General features: G+C 45.5%; 1 protein-coding gene across 4 annotated transcripts in view; it reads left to right on the forward strand.

Annotated features, from left to right (window-relative positions):
- LOC106591009 (sodium/calcium exchanger 3) overlaps positions 1-15,316 on the forward strand; it is a 207,775-nt gene that overhangs the window by 115,168 nt on the left and 77,291 nt on the right. For all 4 annotated transcript variants that reach the window (XM_045723740.1, XM_045723742.1, XM_045723739.1 and 1 more), the window contains exon 3: positions 11,177-11,283. In XM_045723740.1, coding sequence (XP_045579696.1) covers positions 11,177-11,283 — 107 coding nt within the window. The remainder of the gene's footprint in view (positions 1-11,176; positions 11,284-15,316) is intronic.

Raw genomic sequence — 15,316 nt, forward strand, 5'->3', positions numbered from 1 at the left:
ACTAGGCAAGTCAGTTAAGAACAAATTCTCATTTACAATGACGGCCTACCCCGGATGCCAATTTTGCGCCGCCCTATGGGGACTCCGATTAGAGCTGATATAAATACTATACATGCCAGTCTCTCTTGTCTATGAGTTGAAGAGAGACTGACTGCATCACTTCTTCTTTTTATAAGAAACATTAATGTGTTGAAAATCCCAAATTGTTTGCATAGTCAACTTACACACAGCTCTGACACACACACTTATCCCATCAGACATGCCACCAGGGGTCTTTTCACAGTCCCCAAATCCAGAACAAATTCCAGAAAGCATACAGTATTATATAGAGCCCTAATTGCTTGGAACTTCCTACCATCTCATCTCAAATAAACAGCAAACCTAGGTTTCAAAAAACAGAAAAAGCAACACCTCGCAGCACAACACCTCTCCCCTGTTTGACCTGGATAGTTTGTGTGTATGTATTGATATGTAGGCTACGTGTGCCTTTAAAAATGGATGTAGTTCTGTCCTTGAGCTGCTCTTGTCTAATGATTTTCTGTAGTATGTTTCATGTTCTGTGTGGACCGCAGGAAGACCAGCTGCTGCTTTTGCAACAGCTAATGGGGGAACCTAATAAACTACCAAATCACAACCGGAAGTGATACAGCTTGGATTTGAACCAGGGACTGTAGTGATGCCTCTTACGCTGAAATGCAGTGCCTTATGCTGCTGCGCCACTCGCGAGCCCTATGCATTCTGATAATAAACAAAGAAGCATAAATAATATTTCCTAGTGTCCTAACAAAATGTCCATATAAAACAATCGAAACGTCTAATGCAAATGCAAATTCAAAACGGCTAAAATTTCATTAACAAATCAAATCAAATCAAATCAAATGTATTTATATAGCCCTTCGTACATCAGCTGATATCTCAAAGTGCTGTACAGAAACCCAGCCTAAAACCCCAAACAGCAAGCAATGCATGTGAAAGAAGCACGGTGGCTAGGAAAAACTCCCTAGGAAAAACTCCCTAGAAAGGCCAAAAACCTAGGAAGAAACCTAGAGAGGAACCAGGCTATGAGGGGTGGCCAGTCCTCTTCTGGCTGTGCAGGGTGGATATTATAACAGAACATGGTCAAGATGTTAAAATGTTCATAAATGACCAGCATGGTCAAATAATAATAATCATAGTAGTTGTCGAGGGTGCAACAAGCACGTCCGGTGAACAGGTCAGGGTTCCATAGCCGCAGGCAGAACAGTTGAAACTGGAGCAGCAGCACGGCCAGGTGGACTGGGGACAGCAAGGAGTCATCATACCAGGTAGTCCTGAGGCATGGTCCTAGGGCTCAGGTCCTCCGAGAGAAAGACAGAAAGAGAGAAAGAGAGAATTAGAGAGAGCATATTTAAATTCACACAGGACACCGGATAAGACAAGAGAAATACTCCAGATGTAACAGACTGACCCTAGCCCCCCGACACATAAACTACTGCAGCATAAATACTGGAGGCTGAGACAATGACATTAGACAATACAGGGTGTTTTCTCTAGTGGGTCTCGAACCCAGGCCACCAGCACCAATGACAAACACCCTAACCAGTGACAGATATCTCAATGGCATGTGGTTATTGGTTCAGAGGAACCCCTAACCCCTCCTCCCTATATGAAACAACTTGATAGGTGTAAGCAACAGGGTGAACGCACTTTGTTAAGTAAATCTCAGCTCTGTTAAATGACACACTCAAGAAAAGGTTTTATTGATCCTAGTGATACAGGAGTATAATTAAAGCAGGTTAAAATTCCCTACCAACATTAGACAACTATACAGAAGGCCCTGGGGCGGCAGTGTAGCCTAGTGGTTAGAGCGTTGGACCAGTAACCGAAAGGTTGCAAATTCAAATCCCTAAGCTGACAAGGTACAAATCTGTCGTTCTACCCCTGAACAAGTCAGTTAACCCACTGTTCCTAGGCCGTCATTGAAAATAAGAATTTGTTCTTAACTGACTTGCCTAGTTAAATAAAAAATAAGTCAATCTAATTAATGATGAGAGAACAGTCAGATGAACTGATGTGGTGGTGGTGTAGCAGTGAACTCAGAGAACTGTTGTGAGTTCAAATCCCAGCTGAAGGAGGATGTGTTGAATAAATGAACATGGATTATCTCTCTGGCTAGATGCCATGTGTGTATTTTCTAGCTGAGTGACACAAAGGGGGTTTTGTTCAGTAGGGCACAATGTGTCGTGCAGCAGGGCACAATGTGTCGTTCATTTTTTATTTTTTTTAAACTAGGCAAGTCAGTTAAGAACAAATTATTATTTACAATGACGGCCTACCAAAAGGCAAAAGGCCTCCTGCGGGGACGGGGGATGGGATAAAAATAATAATAATAATATATAAATATAGGACATAACACATTATGACAAGAGACAACAGTACATTACATAAAAAGAGACCTAAGACAACAACATAACAACACAGCATGGCAGCAACACATGACAACACAACATGGTAGCAACAACATAACAACACAGCATGGTAGCAACACATGACAACACAGCACGGTAGCAACACATGACAACACAGCATGGCAGGATAACATGACAACACAACATGGCAGCAACACATGACAACACAGCATTGCAGCAACACAACATGACAACACAACATGGCAGCAACACAACATGACAACACAACATGGCAGCAACACAACATGACAACACAACATGGCAGCAACACAACATGACAACACAGCATGGTAGAAGCACATGACAACACAGCATGGCAGCAACACATGAAAACACAGCATGGTAGCAGCACATTACAACACAGCATGGCAGCAACACAACATGACAACACAGCATGGTAGCAACACATAACAACACAGCATGGCAGCAACACAACATGACAACACAGCATAGTAGCAACACATGACAACACAGCATGGTAGCAGCACATGACAACACAGCATGGCAGCAACACAACATGACAACACAGCATGGTAGCAACACAACATGAGAACACAGCATGGTAGCAATACAACATGACAACACAGCATGCTAGCAACACAACACAACATGACAACACAGCATGGTAGCAACACAACATGACAACACAGCATGGTAGCAACACAACATGACAACACAACATGGTAGCAGCACAACATGGTAGCAACACAACATGGTAGGAACATTATTGGGCACAGACAACAGCACAAAGGGCAAGAAGGTAGAGACAACAATACATCACACAAAGCAGCCACAACTGTCAGTAAGAGTGTCCATGATTGAGTCTTTGAATGAAGAGATTGAGAGAAAACTGTCCAGTTTGAGTGTTTGTTGCAGCCCGTTCCAGTCGCTAGCTGCAGCGAACTGAAAAGACGAGTGACCCAGGGTGTGTGTGCTTTGGGGACCTTTAACAGAATATGACTGGCAGAACGGGTGTTGTATGTGGAGGATGAGGGATGCAGTAGATATCTCAGATAGGGGCAAGTGAAGCCTAAGAGGGTTTTATAAATAAGCATCAACCAGTGGGTTTTGCGACAGGTATACAGAGATGACCGGTTTACAGTGGAATATCGAGTGCAGCAATGTGCCCAATAAGGAGCATTGGTGGCAAATCTGATGGCCGAATGGTAAAGAACATCTAACCACTCGAAAGCACCCTTACCTGCCGATCTACAAATTACGTCTCCGTAATCTAGCATGGGTAGGATGGTCATCTGAATCACGGTTAGTCTAGATTTAACTTTAGCCTGCAGCTTTGATATGTGCCGAGAGAAGGACAGTGTACTGTCTAGCCATACTCCCAAGTACTTGTATGAGGTGACTACCTCAAGCTCTAAACCCTCAGAGGTAGTAATCACACCTGTGGGGAGAGGGGCATTCTTCTTACCAAACCACATGGCCTTTGTTTTGGAGGTTGTTCAGAACAAGGTTAAGGGCAGAGAAAGCTTGTTGGACACTAAGAAAGCTTTGTTGTAGAGCGTTTAACACAAAATCCGGGGAGGGGCCAGCTGAGTATAAGACTGTATCATCTGCAACAAAGCCTTCCTATCGCCTGAGCTATGTTGTTGATGTAAATTGAGAAAAGCGTGGGGCCTAGGATTGAGCCTTGGGGTACTCCCTTGGTGACAGGCAGTGGCTGAGACAGCAGATGTTCTGACTTTATACACTGCACTCTTTGAGAGAGGTAGTTAGCAAACCAGGCCAAAGACCCCTCAGAGACACCAATACTCCTTAGCTGGCCCACAAGAATGGAATGGTCTACCGTATCAAAAGCTTTGCCCAAGTCAATAAAAATAGCAGGACAACATTGCTTAGAATCAAGGGCAATGGTAACATCATTGAGGACCTTGAAGGTTGCAGTGACACATCCATAACCTGAGCGGAACCCAGATTGCATTCCAGAGAGAATACTATAGACATCAAAAAAGTTTTTCCAATGTAAGCACAATGTGTCGTTCAGTAGGGCATTTATAGAAATATAGTGCGTAGAGAGGAAACATCTGCAACATTCTATGATGTTTGTCTACTGAACGTAGTCAAGCGGAGGTGGGAAAGAGGAGATGAGGGAATGAAAAGGCTTCTTCTGCTTTAAAGTCCTAATATGTTGATGGCCTTCATCTTTGTTTGTGCCGTTCTTCTACAACATGCTTCTCCCTCCCCCCCTCCTCCCTCCTCCCTCATCCCCTCCTCGCGCATCAACCCCTCCTCCCCGCTTCCCCACCTCCCTCCTTTCCCCTCCTCCCGCATCCCCCCTCCTCCCCTCCTCTCCCCTCCTCCCCCATCCCCCCTCTTCCCCTCCTCCCCATCCCCCTCCTCCCCTCCCCCTATTCCCCTCCTCCCCATCCCCCTCCTCCCCTCCTCTCCCCTCCTCCCCATCCCCCCTCCTCCCCTCCTCTCCCCTCCTCTCCATCCCCCTCCTCCCATCTTCCCCTCCTCCCCCATCCCCCCTCCTCCCTTCCTCCCTCCTCCCCTCCCCCTCTTCCCCTCCTCCCCATCCCCCCTCCTCCCATCTTCCCCTCCTCCCCATCCTCCCTTCCTCCTTCCTCCCCTCCCCCCTCTTCCCCTCCTCCCCATCCCCCCTCCTCCCATCTTCCCCTCCTCCCATCCCCCTCCTCCCTTCCTCCTTCCTCCCCTCCGCCCTCCCCCTCTTCCCCTCCTCCCCATCCCCATCCCCCCTCCTCCCTTCCTCCCTCCTCCCCTCCCCCTCTTCCCCTCCTCCCCATCCCCCCTCTTCCCCTCCTCCCCATCCCCCCTCTTCCCCTCTTCCCCTCCTCACTCCTCGCCATCCCCCTCCTCCTCCCATCTTCCCCTCCTCCCCATCCCCCTCCTCCCCATCCCCCCTCTTCCCCTCCTCCCTCCTCCCCTCCTCCCCTCCCCCCTCTCCCCTCCTCCCCCTCCCCTCTCTCCTCTCTCCTCTCCCCTCCATTCCATTTCCCTCACGTCCCTGGATGTCACTAGAGTCTCAGAACACTCTGTGCCTCTCAGCCAAAGGGCATCAGGGTGAGGTGTGACGGGGCCGTATTATTATCTGGACTTTAACTAACTAGACCCGTGGAGTATTACAGTTATTCTATAGACAGACTACACTACATGCATATTGGGAAGAATCTTAACTTGATTTACATGATCTGAATCCTCTGTGAGGAGAAGTGTTCCAAAGGAGCAGCTGCTAGAGTAAGGGAGAGTGGGGTAAGTTGAGCCAAAGGGGTAAGTTGAGTTCCCCTTGTTTCAGTGAAACCATGCACAAAATTCATAATTTGACAAATATTTAGGTATGTGAAGGAAGACATCACATGAAAAAAACAATGGTAAGCAAGTTAGGTCCCCCCCCAAAAAAAGATTTTCACCAAGTCAAAGGAATGTATTGTGTCGGAGCAGTGGTCACCAACCTTGTCTGAGTCCAGATCACTTTCTGAGTCAAAATCACTTTCTGAGTCAAAATCACTTTCTGAGTCAAAATCACTTTCTGACTGCGGTTGAAAATTAGCCGGCACTTTTACTGAAATGTTGATTAATGCGCACTGTCCCTGTAAAAATAAAAAATAAACTCAAACTCCATATCTGGGATAAGTTGTCCCAAAAGACCACTTTTGTTTTGTTTTCAAAACTGTAACGTTTTACATGAATTCTGATTATTTACAGGGATACACAACATCCTGAAATATATGTAGATATCCTTGTTAGAAAAACATATATATATTTACAAAAAAATGGGGGACTGGAAATGATCATGTAAAGGACAATTACATTGGTGGAAGCTACAATCTGCAATATTAAAGCTGATCTACCCCCCCCAAAAAAAAAAGATTATAAAAAGTCTAAACTTACCCCACTGTCCCTTACAGTCAGTCAGGAAGTGGGTCACAGCAGCTGTATTATATAGGTACTGAATGTGGAGATGGTGCTGCAAGAGGATGGGGACTCTCACTGTGTGTGTGTGTGTGTGTGTGTGTGTGTGTGTGTGTGTGTGTGTGTGTGTGTGTGTGTGTGTGTGTGTGTGTGTGTGTGTGTGTGTGTGTGTGTGTGTGTGTGTGTAATCTAAGGCAGTGACTTGTACCCAGCAGCTTCACATATAGGCAATCCTCAGAATAAGCAGTCTTCCATAGGAATGAATGGAATTCTACAGTCTTTCATTTCAATGGGACAAAATTACATGTTTAAGTATTTTTGTGTTTTAGTAGGGACAGTAATATTAAATACTAATATATATATATATATAATATAATATATTCATATATTTTAAAAAGTATACTTTCACATAATATAATGTAAAAGTATACATTAAAGGGTTGGTAGCATAAATGAATAAATAATAATAATAATAATAAATAAATAACCACGTTACATATGGATTTGCATTAGTATATACATCAAAAGTCACAATGCAAAGTCACACTTCACTTTTCTACACTGATATGCATCAATTTAAAATATTTTACTGAGTTACAGTTCATATAAGGATATCAGTCAATTTAAATAAATTCATTAGTCACTAATCTATGGATTTCACATGACTGGGAATACAGATATGCATCTTGTTGGTCACAGAGCTTGGGACATGGATCAGAAAACCAGTCAGTATCTGGTGTGACCACCATTTGCCTCATGCAGCACGACACATCTCCTTCTCACAGAGTTGATCAGGCTGTTGATTGTGGCCTGTGGAATGTTGGTCCCACCCCTCTTCAATGGCTGTGCAAAGTTTCTGGATATTGGCGGGAACTGGAACACGGTGTAATACACGTCGATCCAGAGCATCCCAAACATGCTCAATGGGTGACATGTCTGGTGAGTATGCAGGCCATGGAAGAACTGGGACATTTTCAGCTTCCAGGAATTGTGTACAGATCCTTGCGATATGGGGCTGTGCATTATCATGCTGAAACATGAGGTGATGGCGGTGGATGAATGGCACGACAATGGGCCTCAGGATCTCGTCACGGTATCTCTGAGCGTTCATGTTGCCATCGATAAAATGCAATAGTGTTTGTTGTCCGTAGCTTATGCCTGCCCCATACCATAACCCCACCTCCACCATGGGGCACTCTGTTCCCAACGTTGACGTCAACGCTCGCCAACACGACGCCATGATTCATCCAGCGTGCCAGTGGTCATCGAAGATGAGCATTTTCCCACTGAAGTCGGTTATGACGCCAAACTGCAATCAGGTCAAGATCCTGGTGAAGACGATGAGCACACAGATGAGCTTTCCTGAGATGGTTTCTGACAGTTTGTGCAGAAATTCTTTGCTTGTGCAAAACCCACAGTTGCACCACAGTTTCATCAGCTTTCCGTGTGGCTGGTCTCTGACGATCCCGCAGGTGAAGAAGCCGGATGTGGAGGTCCACCTGTGTAATGATCATGCTGTTTTAATCAGCTTCTTGAAATGCCACACCTGTCAGGTGGGATGGATTCTCTTGGTAAAGGAGAAATACTCACTAACAGGGATGTAAACAACATTTGTGCACAACATTTCAGAGTAATTCACTTTTTGTGCATCTGGAACATTTATGGGATCTTTTATTTCAGCTCATGAAACATGGGACCAACACTTTACAGGTTACGTTTATATTTTTGTTCAGTGTAGATATGACAAAAACTTACCTTGTATTATCATTCCCTTCAGACGACTGATTCAATATTTTATTAATCAAATGTTTTTTTTTGTGTTATAAAATAGTCATGTTAAAATCAAATCAAATGAAATTGTATTTGTCACATGCGCCGAATGCAGCACCTTACAGTGAAATGCTTACTTAACCAACAATGCAGTTTTAAGAAATACCCCCCAAAAAGTAAGAGATAAGAATAACAAATAATTAAAGAGCAGCAGTAAATAACAATAGCGAGGCTATATACAGGGGGTACCGGTACAGAATCAATGTGTCGAGGTAATTGAGGTAATATGTACATGTAGGTAGAGTTATTAAAGTGACTATGCATAGATAATAACAGAGAGTAGCAGCAGCGTTCCAGTGGGCAATGCAAATAGTCTGGGTAGCCATTTGATTAGCTGTTCAGGAGTCTTATGGTTTGGGGGTAGAAACTATTTAGGAGCCTCTTGGACCTAGACTTGGTGCTCCGGTACCGCTTGCCGTGCGGTAGCAGAGAGAATAGTCTATGTCTAGGGTGGCTGGAGTCTTTGACAATTTTTTGGGCCTTCCTCTGACACCACCTGGTATAGAGGTCCTGGATGGCAGGAAGCTTGGCCCCAGTGATGTACTGGGCCGTACTCACTACCCTCTGTAGTGCCTTGCGGTCGGAGGCCGAGCAGTTGCAATACCAGGCGGTGATGCAACCCGTCAGGATGCTCTCGATGGTGCAGCTGTAAAACCTTTTGAGGATCTGAGGACCCATGCCAAATCTTTTCAGTCTCCTGAGGGGGAATAGGTTTTGTCATGCCCTCTTCATGACTGTCTTGGTGTGCTTGAACTATGTTAGTTTGTTGGTGATGTGGACGCCAAGGAACTTGAAGCTCTCAACCTGCTTCACTACAGCCCCGTTGATGAGAATGGGGGCGTGCTCGGTCCTCCTTTTGCTTTAGTCCACAATCATCTCCTTTGTCTTGATCACGTTGAGGGAGAGGTTGTTGTCCTGGCACCACACAGTCAGGTCTCTGACCTCCTCCCTATAGGCTGTCTCATAGTTGTCTGTGATCAGGCCTACCACTGTTGTGTCACCTGAACATTTTGGGAAAGTTACCAGAATTTTGTCAAAATTGAGCCCACAACATTCCCTGTAAAAATTGAGCCCACAACATTCCCTTTAAGAATTGAGCCCACAACATTCCCTGTAAGAATTTGGCCCACAACATTCCCTTTAAGAATTGGGCCCACAACATTCCCTGGAAGAATTGAGCCCACAACATTCCCTGGAAGAATTGAGCCCACAACATTTCCTGGAAGAATTGAGCCCACAACATTCCCTGGAAGAATGGAGCCCACAATATTCCCTGGAAGAATTGAGCCCACAATATTCGGGTTGCTAGCGGCACGGGCATACCAAAGGAGTCCCACAGGACTACATTATACTGAGAAGAGTTGGTGATAAATAGAGAGTAGGGGAGAAAGGAGAGGAGGAAAGGAGAGTAGGGGAGGGGAGGAAAGGAAAGGAGAGGAGAGGAGAGGAGGAAAGGAGAGGAGAGGAGGAAAGGAGGGGAGGAAAGGAGAGGAGGAAAGGAGGGGATGAAAGGAGAGGAGAGGAGAGGAGGAGAGGAGAGGAGGAAAGGAGAGGAGAGGAGAGGAGAGGAGGAAAGGAGAGGAGAGGAGGAAAGGAGAGGCGAGGAGGAGGGGAGAGGAGGAGGGGAGAGGAGGGGAGGAAAGGAAAGGAGAGGAGAGGAGGGGAGGAAAGGAAAGGAGAGGATAGGAGGAAAGGAGGGGAGGAAAGGAGAGGAGAGGAGAGGAGGAAAGGAGAGGAGAGGAGGAAAGGAGAGAAGAGGAGGAGGGGAGAGGAGGGGAGGAAAGGAGGGGAGGAAAGGAGAAGAGGGGATGAAAGGAGAGGAGAGGAGGAAAGGAGAGTAGGGGAGGAAAGGAGAGGAGAGGAGGAGGGGAGAGGAGGAGAGGAAAGGAGAGGAGGAGGGGAGGAAAGGAGAGTAGGGGAGGAAAGGGTGTGTGTGTGTGTGTGTGTGTGTGTGTGTGTGTGTGTGTGTGTGTGTGTGTGTGTGTGTGTGTGTGTGTGTGTGTGTGTGTGTGTGTGTGTGTGTGTGTGTGTGTGTGTGTACGTGCGTGCGTGCGTGTGTGTGTGTGTGACTCTAGGTATACTTAAAGCTACAGTCTGGCATTTGTAAAACAACAAATGCCACCCCGCCACTTATTTTTGTATACAGCTGAGGGTTAAGGAAATGCATCTCCTCCTTTGTGTCCTCTGGTTGCCTAGCACCGCGATGACACCATGTGTCAGACTACTGTGTGATAGATGTGGTTGTCATGGCAGCCATGGGAGCCAACGTGGATAGCCAATGACAGAGCTGTCCTAGAGGGGCCTGGCGACCGTCGTCATGGACAGCAGCTGACCTTTGACCTCTAACCTTTTCACCAAGCTGGTTATTATTCCTCATGTCATTTCCTGTTCCTGTCTCACCCTGTCACTAATTAACCTTCTCTTCTTTCTCCCCTTCTCTTTTCTCTCTATCCTTTTCTCCCTTTCTGTTGACTTCTCTCTTCTCTTCTCTTCTCCTCTCTTCTCTCCTCTTGCCTTCTCTTCTTCTCTTCTCGTCTCTCTTCTTCTCTTCTCTTCTCTTCTCTTCTCCTCTTCTCCTCTCCTCTCTTCTCTCTCCTCTCCTCTACTCTTGTCTCTTTTCTCCTCTCCTCTTCTCTCCTCTTTTCTCCTCTCCTCTCATCTTCTCCTCTTCTCCTCTCTTCTCTCTCCTCTTCTCTCTTCTCTCTTCTCTCCTCTTCTCTCTCTCCTCTCCTCTTCTCTCCTCTTTTTTCTCCTCTCCTCTCATCCTCCCTCTTCCCCTCTTCTCTTCTCCTCTCCTCTTCTCTCTTCTCCTCTCCTCGTCTCCTCTCCTCTTCCTCCTCTCCTTCTCTTCTCCTCTCCTCTCCTCTCTTCTCTCTCCTCTTCTCTCTTCTCTCCTACTTTCTCCTCTCTCCTCTCCTCCCTTCTCTCCTACTTTCTCCTATTCTCTTCTACTCCTCTTCTCTTCACTTCTCTTCCCTTCTCCTCTTTTTCCTCTCTCTCTATTCTCACAGCAAAACATTTCATGTGAAAGTGATAGATGATGAGGAGTATGAGAAAAACAAGAACTTCTTCCTGGAGCTGGCCGAGCCTCGCATGGTAGACATGAGCCTGCAGAAAGGTGCAGTACTGACACCCCTCCTCCTTCACTTCCTCCCCTTCTACCCTCCTCTCATCCCCTAGGACCCCTCAACTTTCTTCCTCCTTTCCCTGGATGTAATAGCACTGTTTCTATACTTCTCTCTCTCTCTTTCTCTCCCTCTCTGTCTCTCTCTCTCTGTCTCTCTCTCTCTGTCTCGCTCTCCTGTATTCTCCCTTTCACTTTGGTTGAATCTCAGCACACTCTCTCTTTTGCATCCATATCAGACCTTCACCCTTGTCTACTGACTACTGTCTACCGACTACTGTCTACTGACTACTGACTACTGTCTACTGTCTACCGACTACTGTCTACTGTCTACCGACTACTGTCTACTGACTACTGTCTACTGACTACTGTCTACCGACTACTGTCTACTGACTACTGTCTACCGACTACTGTCTACTGACTACTGTCTACTGACTACTGTCTACTGTCTACTGACTACTGTCTACTGTATACTGACTACTGACTACTGACTACTGTCTACTGACTACTGTCTACTGACTACTGTCTACTGTCTACTGACTACTGTCTACTGTCTACTGACTACTGTCTACTGTCTACTGACTACCGTCTACTAACTACCGTCTACTGACTACTGACTACTGACTACCGACTACTGTCTACCGACTACTGTCTACTGACTACTGACTACTGTCTACTGACTACTGTCTACTGTCTACTGTCTACTGACTACTGTCTACTGACTACTGACTACCGACTACTGTCTACTGACTACTGACTACTGTCTACTGACTACTGTCTACTGACTACTGACTACTGTCTACTGAGTACTGTCTACCGACTACTGTCTACTGAGTACTGTCTACCGACTACTGTCTACTGTCTACTGACTACTGTCTACTGAGTACTGTCTACCGACTAATGTCTACTGTCTACTGACTACTGTGTACTGTCTACTGACTACTGTCTACTGAGTACTGTCTACCGACTACTGTCTACTGTCTACTGACTACTGTCTACTGTCTATTGACTATTGTCTACTGACTACTGACTACTGTCTACTGTCTACTGTCCACCGACTACTGTCCACTGTCTACTGACTACTGTCTACTGTCTACTGTCTACTGACTACTGTCTACTGTCTACTGTCTACTGACTACTGTCTACTGAGTACTGTCTACCGACTACTGTCTACTGTCTACTGACTACTGTCAACTGTCTACTGACTACTGTCTACTGACTGTCTACCGACTACTGTCAACTGACTACTGACTACTGACTGTCTACCGACTACTGTCTACTGTCTACTGACTACTGTCTATTGACTACTGTCTACTGAGTACTGTCTACCGACTACTGTCTACTGTCTACTGACTACTGTCTACTGTCTACTGTCTAATGACTACTGTCTACTGTCTACTGACTACTGTCTACTGTCTACTGACTACTGTCTACTGAGTACTGTCTACCAATTATTGTCTACTGTCTACTGTCTACTGTCTACTGACTACTGTCTACTGACTACTGTCTACTGTCTACTGACTACTGACTACTGTCTACTGAGTACTGTCTACCGACTACTGTCTACTGTCTACTGACTACTGTCTACTGACTACTGTCTACTGACTACTGACTACTGACTACTGTCTACTGACTACTGTCTACTGTCTACTGACTACTGACTGCTGTCTACTGACTACTGGCTACTGTCTACTGACTACGTTCTACTGACTACTGTCTACTGACTACTGTCTACTGTCTACTGACTACTGTCTACTGTCTACTGACTACTGTCTACTGACTACTGACTACTGTCTACTGACTACTGTCGACTGACTACCGTCTACTGTCTACCGACTAATGTCTACTGTCTACTGACTACTGTCTACTGACTACTGTCTACTGACTACTGTCTTCTGAGTACTGTCTACCGACTACTGTCTACTGTCTACTGACTACTGTCTACTGTCTACTGTCTACTGACTAATGTCTACTGTCTACTGACTACTTTCTACTGACTACTGTCTACCGACTAATGTCTACTGTCTAATGTCTACTGACTACTGTCTACTGTCTACTGAGTACCGACTACTGTCTACTGACTACTGTCTACTGTCTACTGACTACTGACTACTGTCTACTGTCTACTGTCTACTGTCTACTGACTACTGTCTACTGACTACTAACTAATGTCTACTGTCTACTGTCCACTGACTACTGACTACTGTCCACTGACTACTGTCTACTGACTACTGTCAACTGACTACTGTCTACTGACTACTGTCTACTGACTACTGACTACTGTCTACTGACTACTGTCTACTGACTACTGACTAATGTCTACTGACTACTGTCTACTGTCTACTGACTACTGTCTACTGACTACTGACTACTGTCTACTGACTACTGTCGACTGACTACCGTCTACTGTCTACCGACTAATGTCTACTGTCTACTGACTACTGTCTACTGACTACTGTCTACTGACTACTGTCTTCTGAGTACTGTCTACCGACTACTGTCTACTGTCTACTGACTACTGTCTACTGTCTACTGTCTACTGACTAATGTCTACTGTCTACTGACTACTTTCTACTGACTACTGTCTACCGACTAATGTCTACTGTCTAATGTCTACTGACTACTGTCTACTGTCTACTGAGTACCGACTACTGTCTACTGACTACTGTCTACTGTCTACTGACTACTGACTACTGTCTACTGTCTACTGTCTACTGTCTACTGACTACTGTCTACTGACTACTAACTAATGTCTACTGTCTACTGTCCACTGACTACTGACTACTGTCCACTGACTACTGTCTACTGACTACTGTCAACTGACTACTGTCTACTGACTACTGTCTACTGACTACTGACTACTGTCTACTGACTACTGTCTACTGACTACTGTCTACTGTCAACTGACTACTGTTCACCTGTACTTCTCAAAACAGACACTACGCTGTAACACTTCTCTACCTGGACACGACACTGAAACACTTCTCTACCTGGACACTACACTGAAACACTTCTCTACCTGGACACTACCCTGGACACTACACTGTAACACTTCTCTACCAGGACACTACACTGAAACACTTCTCTACCTAGACACTACACTGAAACACTTCTCTACCTGGACACTACCCTGGACACTACACTGTAACACTTCTCTACCAGGACACTACACTACAACACTTCTCTACCTGGACACTACACTGAAACACTTCTCTACCAGGACACCACCCTGGACACGACACTGAAACACTTCCCTACCTGCCATGTTCCTCATGTTAACATTGTAACAGTCTATCCCTGGACCACTGCTATGGTCCTCATGATAACGTTGTAACAGTCTGTCTCGGGCCCCAGGCCGTGTTCTTAGCCACCCGTCTCTGGGCATTTCATTCTCACGTAGAGAAGAGGAGGGAGAGGAAGTCCAAGCTAGTTCTCATCAAAAGTTTGGTGTTGTTTAGTTCAGCTGGTTGTTGGTAATGTCTGCTGAAAGATCCGACAGGCGTTTTCTGAAGATGTGCTGCGTACTATTATCTAATGCCCTGTTACATCACCAAGCAGGAGACCAGGGGGGGTGCATGGGAGGGAGAGAGGTGCTGGCAACCTGGAGGAGAGGAGTAGAAGGTGCCGCGTCTATACACACAGACATGTCAGCACACACATACACACAGGTACATTATTGACAAATTTGGGTTCATGCCAGTCGGGTTTATGTGGTGTTTATTTGATGTAGGAGTGTAGTTTTCTGTAGGAGTATAGTATTCTGTAGGAGTGTAGTATTATGTAGGAGTATAGTATTCTGTAGGAGTATAGTATTATGTAGGAGTGTAGTATTCTGTAGGAGTGTAGTATTCTGTAGGAGTGTAGTATTATGTAGGAGTGTAGTATTCTGTAGGAGTATAGTATTCTGTAGGAGTATAGTATTCTGTAGGAGTATAGTATTCTGTAGGTGTATAGTATTCTGTAGGACTGTAGAATTCTGTAGGAGTGTAGTATTATGTAGGAGTGTAGTATCCTGTAGGAGTATAGT

This window comes from Salmo salar, chromosome ssa09 (genome assembly GCF_905237065.1).
Source record: "Salmo salar chromosome ssa09, Ssal_v3.1, whole genome shotgun sequence".
Taxonomy (NCBI): Eukaryota; Metazoa; Chordata; class Actinopteri; order Salmoniformes; family Salmonidae; genus Salmo; species Salmo salar.